This window comes from Protopterus annectens, chromosome 4.part1 (assembly GCF_019279795.1).
Source record: "Protopterus annectens isolate FY-2018-M chromosome 4.part1, PAN1.0, whole genome shotgun sequence".
NCBI lineage: Eukaryota > Metazoa > Chordata > Ceratodontiformes > Protopteridae > Protopterus > Protopterus annectens.
Window position 1 is genome coordinate 3,465,797 of NC_056734.1, and position 12,292 is coordinate 3,478,088.

Below are 12,292 nucleotides of genomic sequence, written 5' to 3' on the forward strand. Positions count from 1 at the left end.
ACGAATCCGTGTTCCTGGTGGCGTTTGAAGCAGGCCCATCTACCTCTTGGGTGTTCCCTCCACCCGACCCCTTAGTGGACCTTATTACCACTAGGACGTGGAAGGAGCCGGACACTGTGGAGCCAGTCCCCAAATGCCCGGACAAGATCCTTAGTCCGCCCTCCGAGAGGTCCCATTGGAGCAAGGGTCCCCCCATAGATGCCATGTTGGTGGCGGCGACCACCAAGAGGGAATTAGCTCAGGAGAGTCCCTCGGTCCATCCACCGAGCATGGAGTCCCATTTGATGGACCGTTTAGGGAAGCGGGCCTTTAGTTCAGCGACCTTCTCGGTGAGGTCTCTGAACTACATGGCACATGTTATTCGACTGCAGCGGGACCTTATTAAAGAGTACACTGCGTTGCCCCCAGAGTCCATGTCGGTGGAGGACAAACTGTTGTACTCCCACTCGGATGGCCACTCTCCGGTCCATATCTAATACCTCTATGCAGCTGTTGTCCCACGCCACAGAGGGAGCCGCTAGAGCCAGCGGAGCAGGCCTCGTCATGCGACTCCAGGCCTGGCTCTGGCATTGCGATTTTGCGGAACCCTTCAAGGCGTCATTTGCGAATGCCCCTTTTGATGGTTCTGCCCTGTTTGGCAAGACCTTTCGCGAGACTTTGGTCCAGAGCAAAAAGGACGGGAAGACGTCTGCCATCGGAGTCCACTTCTCTGCTCCCCAGAGGTCCTTCTCCAAGAACCAAAAGGGAAAGAAGAAGATGTGGTTCCGGAAGTCGCAACAATCCCAGTCCGCTCCGGATCCCCAGTCCTTCCATGGCAGAGGAGGACAGGGTGGACACCACCCTAGAGGCAGAGGGGGCCTGGAATGGTGGGTCCAGAGAAGCCTTCTCTGACCGACCCACCCAGCGACCCTGAGGGGTTGCCCGACTGCTCCTCTCTGGAGGCAGTCGGGGGACGTTTTTCGAGGCACCTGGCAGCTTGGGAGTCCATCACAACAGACCGCTGGGTGCTTCGCATCATATCCAGAGGATACCAAATTCCCTTTTCTCACACCCCTCACCAACCCAAACGCCTCCCCGACGTCCCACCCGATCAGAGGGAGGCTGCAGCTGTGGAAATTCAGCAACTCTTAGCAAAAAGAGCCATCCAACACGTCCCCCCAGACCAGTTCGGATCCGGTTACTACTCCAGGTTCTTTTTGGTGCCAAAAAAGACGGGGGACCTAAGGCCAATCCTCCATCTCTCCCTCCTGAACCTGTCAGTAACCAAAGAGAAGTTTCGGATGGTCACTCTTCAATCCATTCTCCTCCTGTTACAGGAGAGCGACTGGATGTCACCTCAGCCCCCAGGGTGTTCACCAAGGTATTAGCAGTGATAGCGGCCCACCTGAGGCTCCACGGAATGCAGGTGTTTCCGTACCTAGACGACTGGCTCCTGGCCGCCCCAGCAAGGCATCTACTCTGCTCAGCCAGGAATTACTTTCTCCACCTTGCTCCCCGGCTGGGGATCACCGTCAACACGGATAAATCCTTTCTCAACCCGACTCAGGTGATAGACTTTATCGGGGCCAGATTAGACACCAACAACTTACTAGCCGCCTTAACCACCGAGCGACTTCACACCCTGAGGTTACATGTGTGGGCCATTTTACTATCATCGGCTCCCCCGGCGAGATTGGTCCTGAGGGCGCTGGGCTCCATGGCGGCCGCAATTACCCTGCTCCCCATGGCTCGCCTGAACATGAGGGTTTTGCAGTGGACTCTCCAAGTCCAATGGTCCTTCCGTCGATACCCTCTGTCACCCCATTCCCCTCAGCAAGGCTTGCAAAAGGGCTCTCGCATGGTGTTTGCAATCACCAGACCTCCAAGCGGGACGCCCTTTCTCCATGGCCCCTCCACTCACCACGGTGACCACGGACGCCTCTCGCTTCGGGTGGGGGGGCATTATGCGGGCAGGACGGTCCAAGGCACGTGGAACGATACAGAGACCTCATTGCACATAAATGTTCTACAGATGAGGGCAGTGCTGTTGTCGTTGCAAGCACTTCAGAGCCTTCTTCCTACAGGAACAGTTGCAGTTCAGTCAGACAACATGTCTGTGGTCTGGTACATCAACAAACGGGGGGAACCAGGTCCTACCCACTCTGTCGAGAAGCTATGAGAGTGTGGGAATGGGCGATCTCCACCAACCGCTTTCTTATTTCAACGCGCATTCCGGGACAGTCCAACATCCTGGCAGACAAACTCATTCGCACCATACTGTCTCCTTACGAGTGGTCTCTCAATCCCCAGGTAGCGAAGTGGATATTTGCCGTATGGGGACGACCCTGTTGCGATCTCTTCACCTCTCCTTAAAACACGAAATGCAACAGCTACTTCGCTCTAATTCCCCCCGCCGGGGAATTCCCGAGAGACGCTCTGGTGCATGCTTGGCCTCCCGGTCTACTCTATGCTTACCCCCCCTCTACCTCTGATGCTGAAGCTTCTACAGAAAGCCAGTTGGTTGGGGAGCAAAATGATCCTCATTGCCCCATTCTGGCCTCGTCAAACTTGGTTCTCTTACCTCTGGTCTCAGCTGGTGAATCCGCCTTGGATTATAGATCCCCCTCCCGGATCTGATTTCCCACCCCCTAGGCCTCCCAGTCCCGAACCTGGACAATCTCAAGCTTACTCCAAGGTTGCTCCAGTTCCACTCGTAGCTAGGACTCCCGGCATCTCCTCCCCAGTTAAAGCTATCCTAGTAGCAGCAGCACACAAGCCTTCTACTAGGAAAGTCTATAGTAGTAAATGGAGACATTTCGCTATTTAGGCGGAGCGTCAGAACCTGGACCCTTTCACAGCTCCGTTGCCCGCCGTTTTGTATTTCCTTTCAGGGCTTTTCCATCAGGGGGCTAGCTGTTCCACAGTCAAAGTTCAACTAGCAGCTATCTCTCATTACCACGTAGGACATGAACTGGGTCCATTGATCACCACGAAGTTATGTAAGACCTTTCTGAAGGGCACCTTCCTACTCAGGCCTCCAATAAAGGAAGTAGTACCTCCCTGGGATTTGACTTTAGTACTTCAGGCCTTGACAGCTCCCCCCTTTGAACCTGCAGCTTCAGCTGATCTCAAACATTTGTCATGGAAAACGGCCTTTCTCGTCGCTATTACTTCAGCTAGGAGGGTTTCTGAACTTCAAGCCCTATGTGTAAAACCTCCTTATTTGACCTTCCACAAGGATAGGGATTACCTCAGGACCAATCCCTCATTCCTTCCTAAGATTGCTTCCGAGGCAAATATTAACCAATCCATTGATCTGCCAGTTTTCTTTCCTGAATACCAGAACAAAGGAGAATACAAACTACATTCTTTAGATGTGCATAGACAGCTACGTTTTTACATTCATAAAACGGCTGGTCATAGACAGTCCGACCAGTTGTTCGTCTCCTTTGCCAAATTTAACTTGGGTAAATCTGTGTCGAAGGTCACCTTGCTGAGGTGGATTTCGCAATGCATCCTTTTGGCTTATGAAAGTTCTGGCAGGCCCACACCTCAGGGAGTCCATGCCCACTCTACTCGGTCCATGTCTACTTCTGCTGCCTTTCGGTCTAGAGTACCCCTGGATGATATTTGTTCAGCAGCCACTTGGGCTTCACCTCATACCTTCATGATATTATCTCCAGAGGGAGAGCATCCTTTGGCTCTGCAGTGCTCCGGAACATCCTTCCATGAAGGCCGCCCAAGGTCCAGGTAGCTGGGGACTCTGTCCCAAAGGTTGCTGACAAATGAACTTAACTACTTAAGATTAAGAAGTTATGTACTCACCATAACGTTCCATCTGAGTAGGTAAACTTCATTTGTCTGCAACCGTCCCACCCTCCATCCTTCTGACCTTCGGATGTTATTTGGCCAGAGGTTTTACTCTGCCCTTTTAAGGAAGGTAGTTAGTTTCCTTTTTCAGCCTTATTGGTTATGGGCAAACTTGATCTGAGGTCAGTCAGGGTTGGCAGGGGATTATGGGTGAAGGGGAGGAGCTAGGAGCTCGGATCTAAGCTATGAAAGATTGCCGGCTCGGATTCGAGGTCGGATCCGATTCCCAAAGGTTGCAGACAAATGAAGTTTACCTACTCAGATGGAACGTTATGGTGAGTACATAACTTCTTATTTCATTTCAGTACTTGTAGATCTGGTGTTATGGTAGATGCCTGTGTAAGTCATTTACTCCATCTAATAGCACTCCATGTGATGTTCTGTGGAGCATTCTGTTTATCTAGGCTCTCACCTTCGCGTGCAGTGGGAGACTGACCAGACCTCATATTAATGTGTTTTCAGCTACCGTGCTGAATGTCAATGTTGTACACACACTGCTGCTACCTAACTGGTTGGTCTTTTGCTAATGCATTGAGCTTATGCCACTAGAATCATGGTAGGTTCACGAGCCTGCTTTCACAGTGTGTCATCTGCATGTGTAATAATAAGTACCTGTGTATTGTGGTCACATTAAATGTATTGGATAAGACTTTCTCTTCAGCAGTATGTTTGGGGTTAGGAGAGTTGTCTTGCAGAATATCCTTGCCCAATCTACTCCCCTTTCTCATCTGCCTGCTGTTTTGCTGGAATATTTATTTCCTTAGTTCAGAATACTTGGTGCAGAAAATCCTATAAAAGTAGTGCCAATATATGACTGATCACATGCAAGTAGTAGACATTGGGTTGCATAACATAAGTCCAGTCCTCCTTTAACACTCTCATTTTATACTTTTAACTATGTCTATACATAAGTCACCATGAGCTTGTTGCCAGATGCCAGTGCCAGCTATACACAGAATAATGCTGAGCATTGTTTTATGTGATGATTTTTTGATTTCTTCAGGTTAAAGAACTGGTGAGTTTGCATTGAGTACTGTCTGTACTTTGGTTAAAGATATGCTCTCATGGGTCACATTGGAGAGTCTCCATCAGAGTCTGGTATGGGGTGGGGGATTTCCTCATAAACTCCATGGAGGAGCACCCTTTTTAGTACAAACTTCCTGTTTTCCAGGGATCTGTTTTATACATTTATTATTTTTCCAGATGCGGAATTGAGAACAGCAAGGGAAGAAATTAAAACCATTAAATGTTCACAGAAGTCTGCAGATTGATTTGCGCTAATCACTGAGCTTGGTCAGTAGAGGACTGATAGGTGTATCTGAAATTAATGTACAGTTAATATTATCATTCTTACTATATTTTAACTAGGCCTTCTTGATTCTTTGTGGTATTTTACAAACACTGTCCTGACTGGTCTTATTTTGCTCCAGTAGACTGTGAATTTACTTGCTTTAATTTTGCTGTTACTACAATTAGTTAGTTCTAAGATTACTGTGATGAATGAATGTAGTGGTAGTGTTACTGATGCATCATTCAGAACTGCATCTGAAGTATGTGTTGCATGAAAACCTGAAGTGTCAGTCTTTACCTTGTATATTTTGCAAAGGAAAATTGCAGGGTATAGTATTAGAATGTAATTACATTATCCTTTTTTATTAACCTTTCAACTGGCCAGGTTATGGAGTTAACACTATTCAAGTAGTGGAGAAGGGTGTGTGCAGACACAGCAGAATAGCTAATTAAGGTGTTTGCCAACTTTTCTTAAGTACTTTATTTTTTAACAGTACCACTGCTTTTCATATTCAACAGTGTGATATTTGGTGCTGAAGCTGTTTTGAAATTCAGTATTTCATGGCTGCTTTTACTGGCCTCAGAATTCACTTTTTTTGGCATTCCATATTAGACCATTTCAACACAGAAAACTTGAAATTCTTTTTAACAAGTCAATAGTTCATGGCACATTTCTCTTCATTGTAGTTGCTGAAGTTGATGGTAGTACATACTGGCGTTACCCTTTCAACAGTCTGTACCTTCCACGGCAGTTGGAAGAGTTCATTGTGATGGACATTGACTACGTCAGAGACGTGAAGCAGGATGCAGGGTCTGGCATGAGATCCAATAAGGTAAATTTTAGTATCTGTATCCTAGTATTATTTTCTACTGCTTTCAAGTTGTAATGCTGATGTAATGTGAAAATGTTATGGTACCTCCTATGTTCAGCCCTAAATCATTTAACCCTTCCAAAAGTACACCCTCGTACAGTATAATTAACAAAGAAGGTAAAATGTTTGTGTGCAGTAGAAGTAAGGAGCATTAGTGAGCTGGCCTATTAAAATCTCCTATACATAAGGTTTCTAGATTGTATTATTTCAGGATCTGTATTATTTCAGGATCCTTTGCTGCACTATCATACATATGAATTAATACATCAAAGAACACTGCAATTATTAAAAATGCATATACAAAGTAGTTGGTATTCAAACTGTAAAAGTGTACTCCTGTCATCTGTGAAGTGTGCCTTTCATTCCTACATAGCATCTTAACATGTTAATTTTTTATATGTGTTAAAAGTCTTTCGGCTTTTCCCAATTAGGGGTCGCCACAGCGGAACTCCCGTCTGCTAATGATTGGCAGTGGATTTTTATGGTGCCGAGTTGCCAGCCCAATGCCCAACCTTCAAAGAAGGCACGCCCATTCACGCACACTCCTACCTGCATGTCTTTAACGTCATTTGACCACGAGGTGGACATGCGGACTCCACACAGAAGGCGCTCCAGCCGAGAATCGAATGGGAGAACCTCTTGCTGTGAGGCGACAACAGTAACTGCTGTACCACCGCAGCCTGTATATCTGTTAGATGTTTCTCTTTTTCATGTAGCCATACCTTTACAATGATTTAGGTCCACCTGGAGATGCATGCTCAAACATAACTCATCAACATTTAGATAAACATGGGCAGCCAATCTTTCTATAATTAGTTTCATGTCTTTTGAAAGACCTGAAATACTGTTGTTTGTCTTGTAGCTTATGACTGCTGTTTTTTTTCTTAGAAAATAACACAGTTGTGTTAGAAAGTTCTAGCATCCAGTGAGAGCCGTCCATGCTGTAGTAGCACAGTGAATGCTGAGAAAAGACTTGCATTGAAAGCTGTGTGCTTGCTGTTTAGGTATGGTCATAGGTGAAGTGTGCCAAGTATTGCATTACATAATTTGTTTTCCATGAAAAGGTACTGCTGTTGCTCAGTGGATTATTTTTTCACAAAGATGTTACTCTTTACCACTGGAATGACCAGGTCACCAAAATGTAGATGAATGATTAAAGAAAAACATTAACTGATTTGATTTTTAAACTTCTGCTTCAGTCTTGTTATGTTTGCCATAGAAGCTTTAATTATCTTGAAAGCGTAGTATTAAGGATGGGCAAGTGAAAATACATGGAGAAAATTATTTCCTCCCTGATGGATATCTGCATACTATAAAAGCACTACTGCTCTTTTACCTGAATATTTTGCCTGTTTTCTTCATCTGTCATCCTGGTGACAAGCTTAAGGATTCTGGCTAAAATTTGACCTGTATTATTGACTTCTCAGGTTTTGCCTGCTAACCAAAGCAGTGTCAGTGGTCTGCCATTGTCACGTCCAACATACTGCTGATAGAAATAGAGAGCATAGTAGTCCTTAAAACAGAGGATTTGTTTTAGAGACACTTGAAGAATGATATGATCAACAAGGAAAGGTGTTAATGACAGCAGTGAAAGAGGGGACAAAGTTGAAGCTAATTGAGTACATACTGAAGATGCAGTACTAATGGCAATGAAGTTGTTGCCTATAAGTGGCAACAAAAGACCTGTTCCCTAACATTAAGGGATTATCTGCAGTGGGACATCATTTAAAAACTCCTTTTCCCCTCTGTCTCATTAGGTGCTTATATTTCTTAAAGTTCAAAGTTGGGAAAAACTGTACCCCTTAAGCCATCACTGGCATACCCTCAAGAGTAATAATGTGCACTCTGGGTTGCTCATTTTTTACTTGCTATCAGTTTATGCTATACAGGTTTTAATAGGAAAGTACCTACATTCAGAGTTTGAGAAGCATAAGCCAGTCTTTGTTGCAATCTGTGGGTTACTTTTCTAACCTTTCCAAATATTTTTACTGTTTTGGTTGGAGCGTGACATTGCTTGTCACTGCTACTTGAATTTTTACTCCAATTGCAAAAAGTAGATGTTTGAGGCCTGTCACGTCTTTCAGCCTTAGGTTTGATTTGGACTCTTCTTGCCATGAGAGCAATCTAGAGGATGGTGGTATGGACATAATGTGTCAAATTGATAGGCACAACATAAGGTCTGTAGAGTGAGCATGCAGTGTCTGTCTTATTATTCCTCTCCACTGTTTGTTGTTTCATTTGGATCTTCTAGTTTTATTTTTCCATTAACAAGGAGCTGATGGCTACCTTGACATCATTGGACATCACAGTATTTGTGCATTGAGGTGGCTGCCTGGCACAGTGGATTGGAATTGAGATCATGCAGCCATTACCTCCAGTCCTTTATCCCAGCAAGTACTTATGCAGAATGTCCTTATAGATGAAGGTGCATTGCATAGATTCCATTCACTGCATCCAGTTGAGACTCCTCTTCACCTTTTCTTATGGTTCTGTTCCCCACATTGGACTTGCCTGCTTACAGCTGACAAAATAGGTGAAGGAGAGCATCTTTCATGAGATAAAGTTAACAGGGGCCAGTAGATTATGCCATCCTCTTGTGGTTTTGAGCCATTGTTCTCTACAACCATGGCATTTTGTCAAGGAATGCAGACCTGTCATGATCTTCTAAGAAGACTTGCTTCTTTGTCTTAGTCAGCGATTCTGAGGATTGTATATTCCTACCATCAGAAATTAAATGTCTTTGCAAGTTCTCCTTCATGAGAATCTATCCTTTGGGGAGGTGTTGCAGATAATGAGGTCCACTTTGGAGCAGCCATTTTGATAATTCAGTTATTCATGGTCGTGGTGCATGTTTCTTGTATAGTGGCACAGTATGATCATATCAGTGGCAGAACTGTGGCTTAATACAGGCTTGTCAGGCAGTTTCTTAGAGGTTTTACTTCATTCTCATTTGATGGACTTTTAGGAACTTGAAGTTCTTGACTCTTAAGCCTGTTCATGCTCCCCTTTCAAACCATTTGGCTTGGCATATTTGAAGGTTTAGCTTTTAGAACGTGCCATTTCCTAGTTGATATTACCTCTGTTCCTGAAATCTTGGAAGTGATGATCCCTTATTGACAGGTAACCTTGGTATTTCACAGCAATTACATTTTCCTTGGGAGCAACCCACATATTTAAATAAGTGATTTGGAGTTGTCCTTAAACAGATCTATGGTAATTGATCAAAAACACATTGACTCCACATTTTATTTAAAAAAATGTTGAGGGTGGTAAAAGTGCTTTACAATCCCCATGCATAGGAAGGGAGGCTGTGCTTCTTTCAGCCCCAGATGTTCTTCATCTCACATTGCTGCAGTCCTGACACTTGGGTAGTCCGCTGTCCACGGTCGGCCCGAATATCAAAGTATAAGGCTGACGTCGGTCATGGCGCATTTAACTGACGTCAGGACGTCAGGGTACAAATACGCATGACCGGCGTCATATCCTCAGTCTTTTTTGCCGCATGGTCCGATGCAGAAGCAGCATTGCAAGTGCCGGTTGGCGTTCTGAGATTTTTCTATTTAGAAGTTTCAGACCGAGTTCAAAGTTGGCTAAGTACCCCGTTGGGGAATATTTTTGTTTTTTCTTGCCTCAGTCATTTACCGGATGTCAGAAAAAGTTAATAATTGCGTTTCTTGTGGGAAACAGATACCGCATAGAGATTATCATACTTTGTGTATTCCTTGCTTAGGGCCTGAGCACGACGTTGTTGGCTGTCGCTCTTGTGCTAGATTTAATAAACGCACTATAAAGAGAAGGTTGGATTGTGCTAGGTTAGTCTTTGGGAAGCGGTGCAATTATAAAATGCCGTCGGATGCTCCGGCGCCTCGAAGAAGCGCAAGGACAAGACAGTTAAACCTCGGCTAGAAGAACAGTCTGTACCGGACGCCGGTTCTTTGGAGGTGTCGGTGGAGCCGGTGGCTCCACCGGAGATTTCTTTATGTTCACAGAGTGAAACTTTATTATTGCAAGATGTGGCCTCTCAGGAGGCAAGTCAGGCCGAGGGGGCTTCTCAAGTTACTATACTCCCTTCCCTTCCTAAGGTAGTTAGGCCCTCTCCTTCTGTTACTAAGGCTTCTCCCAGGGGCAGGCCAGGTTTAGCTTCAGTTGGTATTACCCCTAGCTCTTCAGGTACTATGCCCAAGAAGCATATGCTTAAAATGGCAGAAGATTTAATTACTTTGATTAGGGGTTCTATGCCCCCTCCTGTTAAGAGACCTAGGGTGGAGCCTGAGCTGGGGGGTTTTGAGCAGCCTTCAGATGTTTCAGAGTCTTCGGCTGATGACTTGCAGGAGTATTCTCCTTATTCTGATTCTGATGTGGATGATTCTACTCCTTCTGCTACTCCTCCTGAGGATTTTTCTTTTTCAGAAACTCTTCATTCCATGAGGGAGCATTTTAAGTGGGAGGGTCAGGACTTCTCTGATTCCAGGAAACGGCTTAGGGAATTTCTGTTTTTACCCCAGCATAGGCCTTTGGCTATACCTCCTGTTTTGGATGTAGTAGAAGATGTTTTTACTGAGGCTTCTCTTAATCCTGATTCTTTGCCTCCTGCTCCTGTTAAACCGGATAGATATTACAGGGTGCCTGAGGTTCATAAGTATCTTTTTAAGAGTCCTAGGGCAGACCCAGAAACCATTAGCCAGGGGCCTAAGGGTGTTAAGGCTTCTGTTGTTAAGAATCCGGTTCCTACAGACAAGGAGGCTAGGGCCTTGGATAGATGGGGAAAGAAAGTTTATACTTCTTCCACTCTTACTATGAGGGCTCTGAATTGCCAGTTTCACATGTTGAAATACCAAAACTATCTCCTTTCACAATTGAAGTCTAAGGTTGATGCTCTGGCAGTGGGTATTGATTGTAAAGAGTTGCAAGATTTAGTGCATGTTTCTGAACAGGTGGGTAAGCATTCTTTGCAATGTGGTTTTGATGCTGTACAGGCCTCGTCTAGAGTGGCTGCCACTGGGACTGTTCTTCGCAGGCACGCCTGGCTGAGGGATCAGAATTTATCTGAACATATTAAAACAAGGATTTTAGATGCTCCTTTACAATCTGACGTGTTGTTTGGTTCTCCTGTTGAGACAGTCTTGAAGAAAATGGAAGACAAGGCTAAGTCTATGCAGACTGTTAAAGATTTTTTTCAGGCCCAGCCTCCAAAGTTTAGTAGAAATTGGCCTACTAAGGGGTGGACGTATCCTTCTTATGATCCCCATTCTAGGGGTAGATCTAGACGTGGTAAGGGCAGAGCTCAGGGCTCTTTCAGGCCTAGGACAGGGAGTTCTCCTGCACAGGCTTCAGGTGAGGGCAGGGGTCAGTCCTTTCGTAAGCAGACCCAATGACCTACCTTTTCAGCTGCCAGAGCCTGCCCGTCTGGCAGCACCTTTGGGAGGAAGGTTGGCACTTTTCAGAGAAAATTGGAGTTTAATTACCCAGGACAGATGGGTATTGGATATCATACACCACGGCTACAGGTTTTATTTCCATACCTTGCCTCTTTTCAAAGGCATGCCAGACGTTCCTCCTCAACAAAGAATAGAGGCTCACAAACAAGTTTCTCTGTTGCTCCAACTAGGGGCCATACAGCCGGTCCCTCTGCCAGAAGTGGGCCTAGGATTTTATTCTCGCCTGTTCCTAGTACCAAAGAAGGGGAACACGTGGAGACCAATTTTGGATTTATCTATCCTCAACACTTATCTGGACATTCCCAAGTTCAAAATGTTGACGTTGCAGCAGCTTTTACCTCTGCTGGGCAAAGATCATTGGATGGTAACTTTAGATCTCAAGGAGGCTTACCTTCATGTTCCTATCAGACTCAGTTGCAGAAAGTATCTGCGTTTCGAGCTGGGACTTCTCACTATCAGTTCTCTGCATTGCCCTTTGGCTTATCTACTGCCCAGAGTGTTCACGAAAGTTCTGGCTCCAGTGATAGCTTTCTTCAGACTAAAAGGAATACAGATCTATCCTTATTTGGACGACTGCCTAATTCTGGCTCAAGGAAGGGAAGTGCTTCTTCATCATTTGGAATATGTGATAGCAGTGCTAAGATGCCTAGGGTATTCTGTGAACGAAATAAAGTCCAGTCTAGTACCCTCTCAAGACATGTGCTTTCTGGGTGTGAGACTGAATACAGCAGCCCAGATGGCCTTTTTAACCCCGGACAAACAAAAGTGTCTATCCCTTTACTTCCGTCAACTATCTCATCAGTCCGGGCTGACTGCAAGGACAGTCCTTCAAGCCTTAGGGTT

General features: G+C 45.3%; 1 protein-coding gene across 1 annotated transcript in view; it reads left to right on the forward strand.

Annotated features, from left to right (window-relative positions):
* NMD3 (NMD3 ribosome export adaptor) overlaps positions 1-12,292 on the forward strand; it is a 761,058-nt gene that overhangs the window by 533,223 nt on the left and 215,543 nt on the right. The window contains exon 11 of the mRNA XM_044069978.1: positions 5,827-5,972. Within this exon, the coding sequence (XP_043925913.1) occupies positions 5,827-5,972 (146 nt within the window). The remainder of the gene's footprint in view (positions 1-5,826; positions 5,973-12,292) is intronic.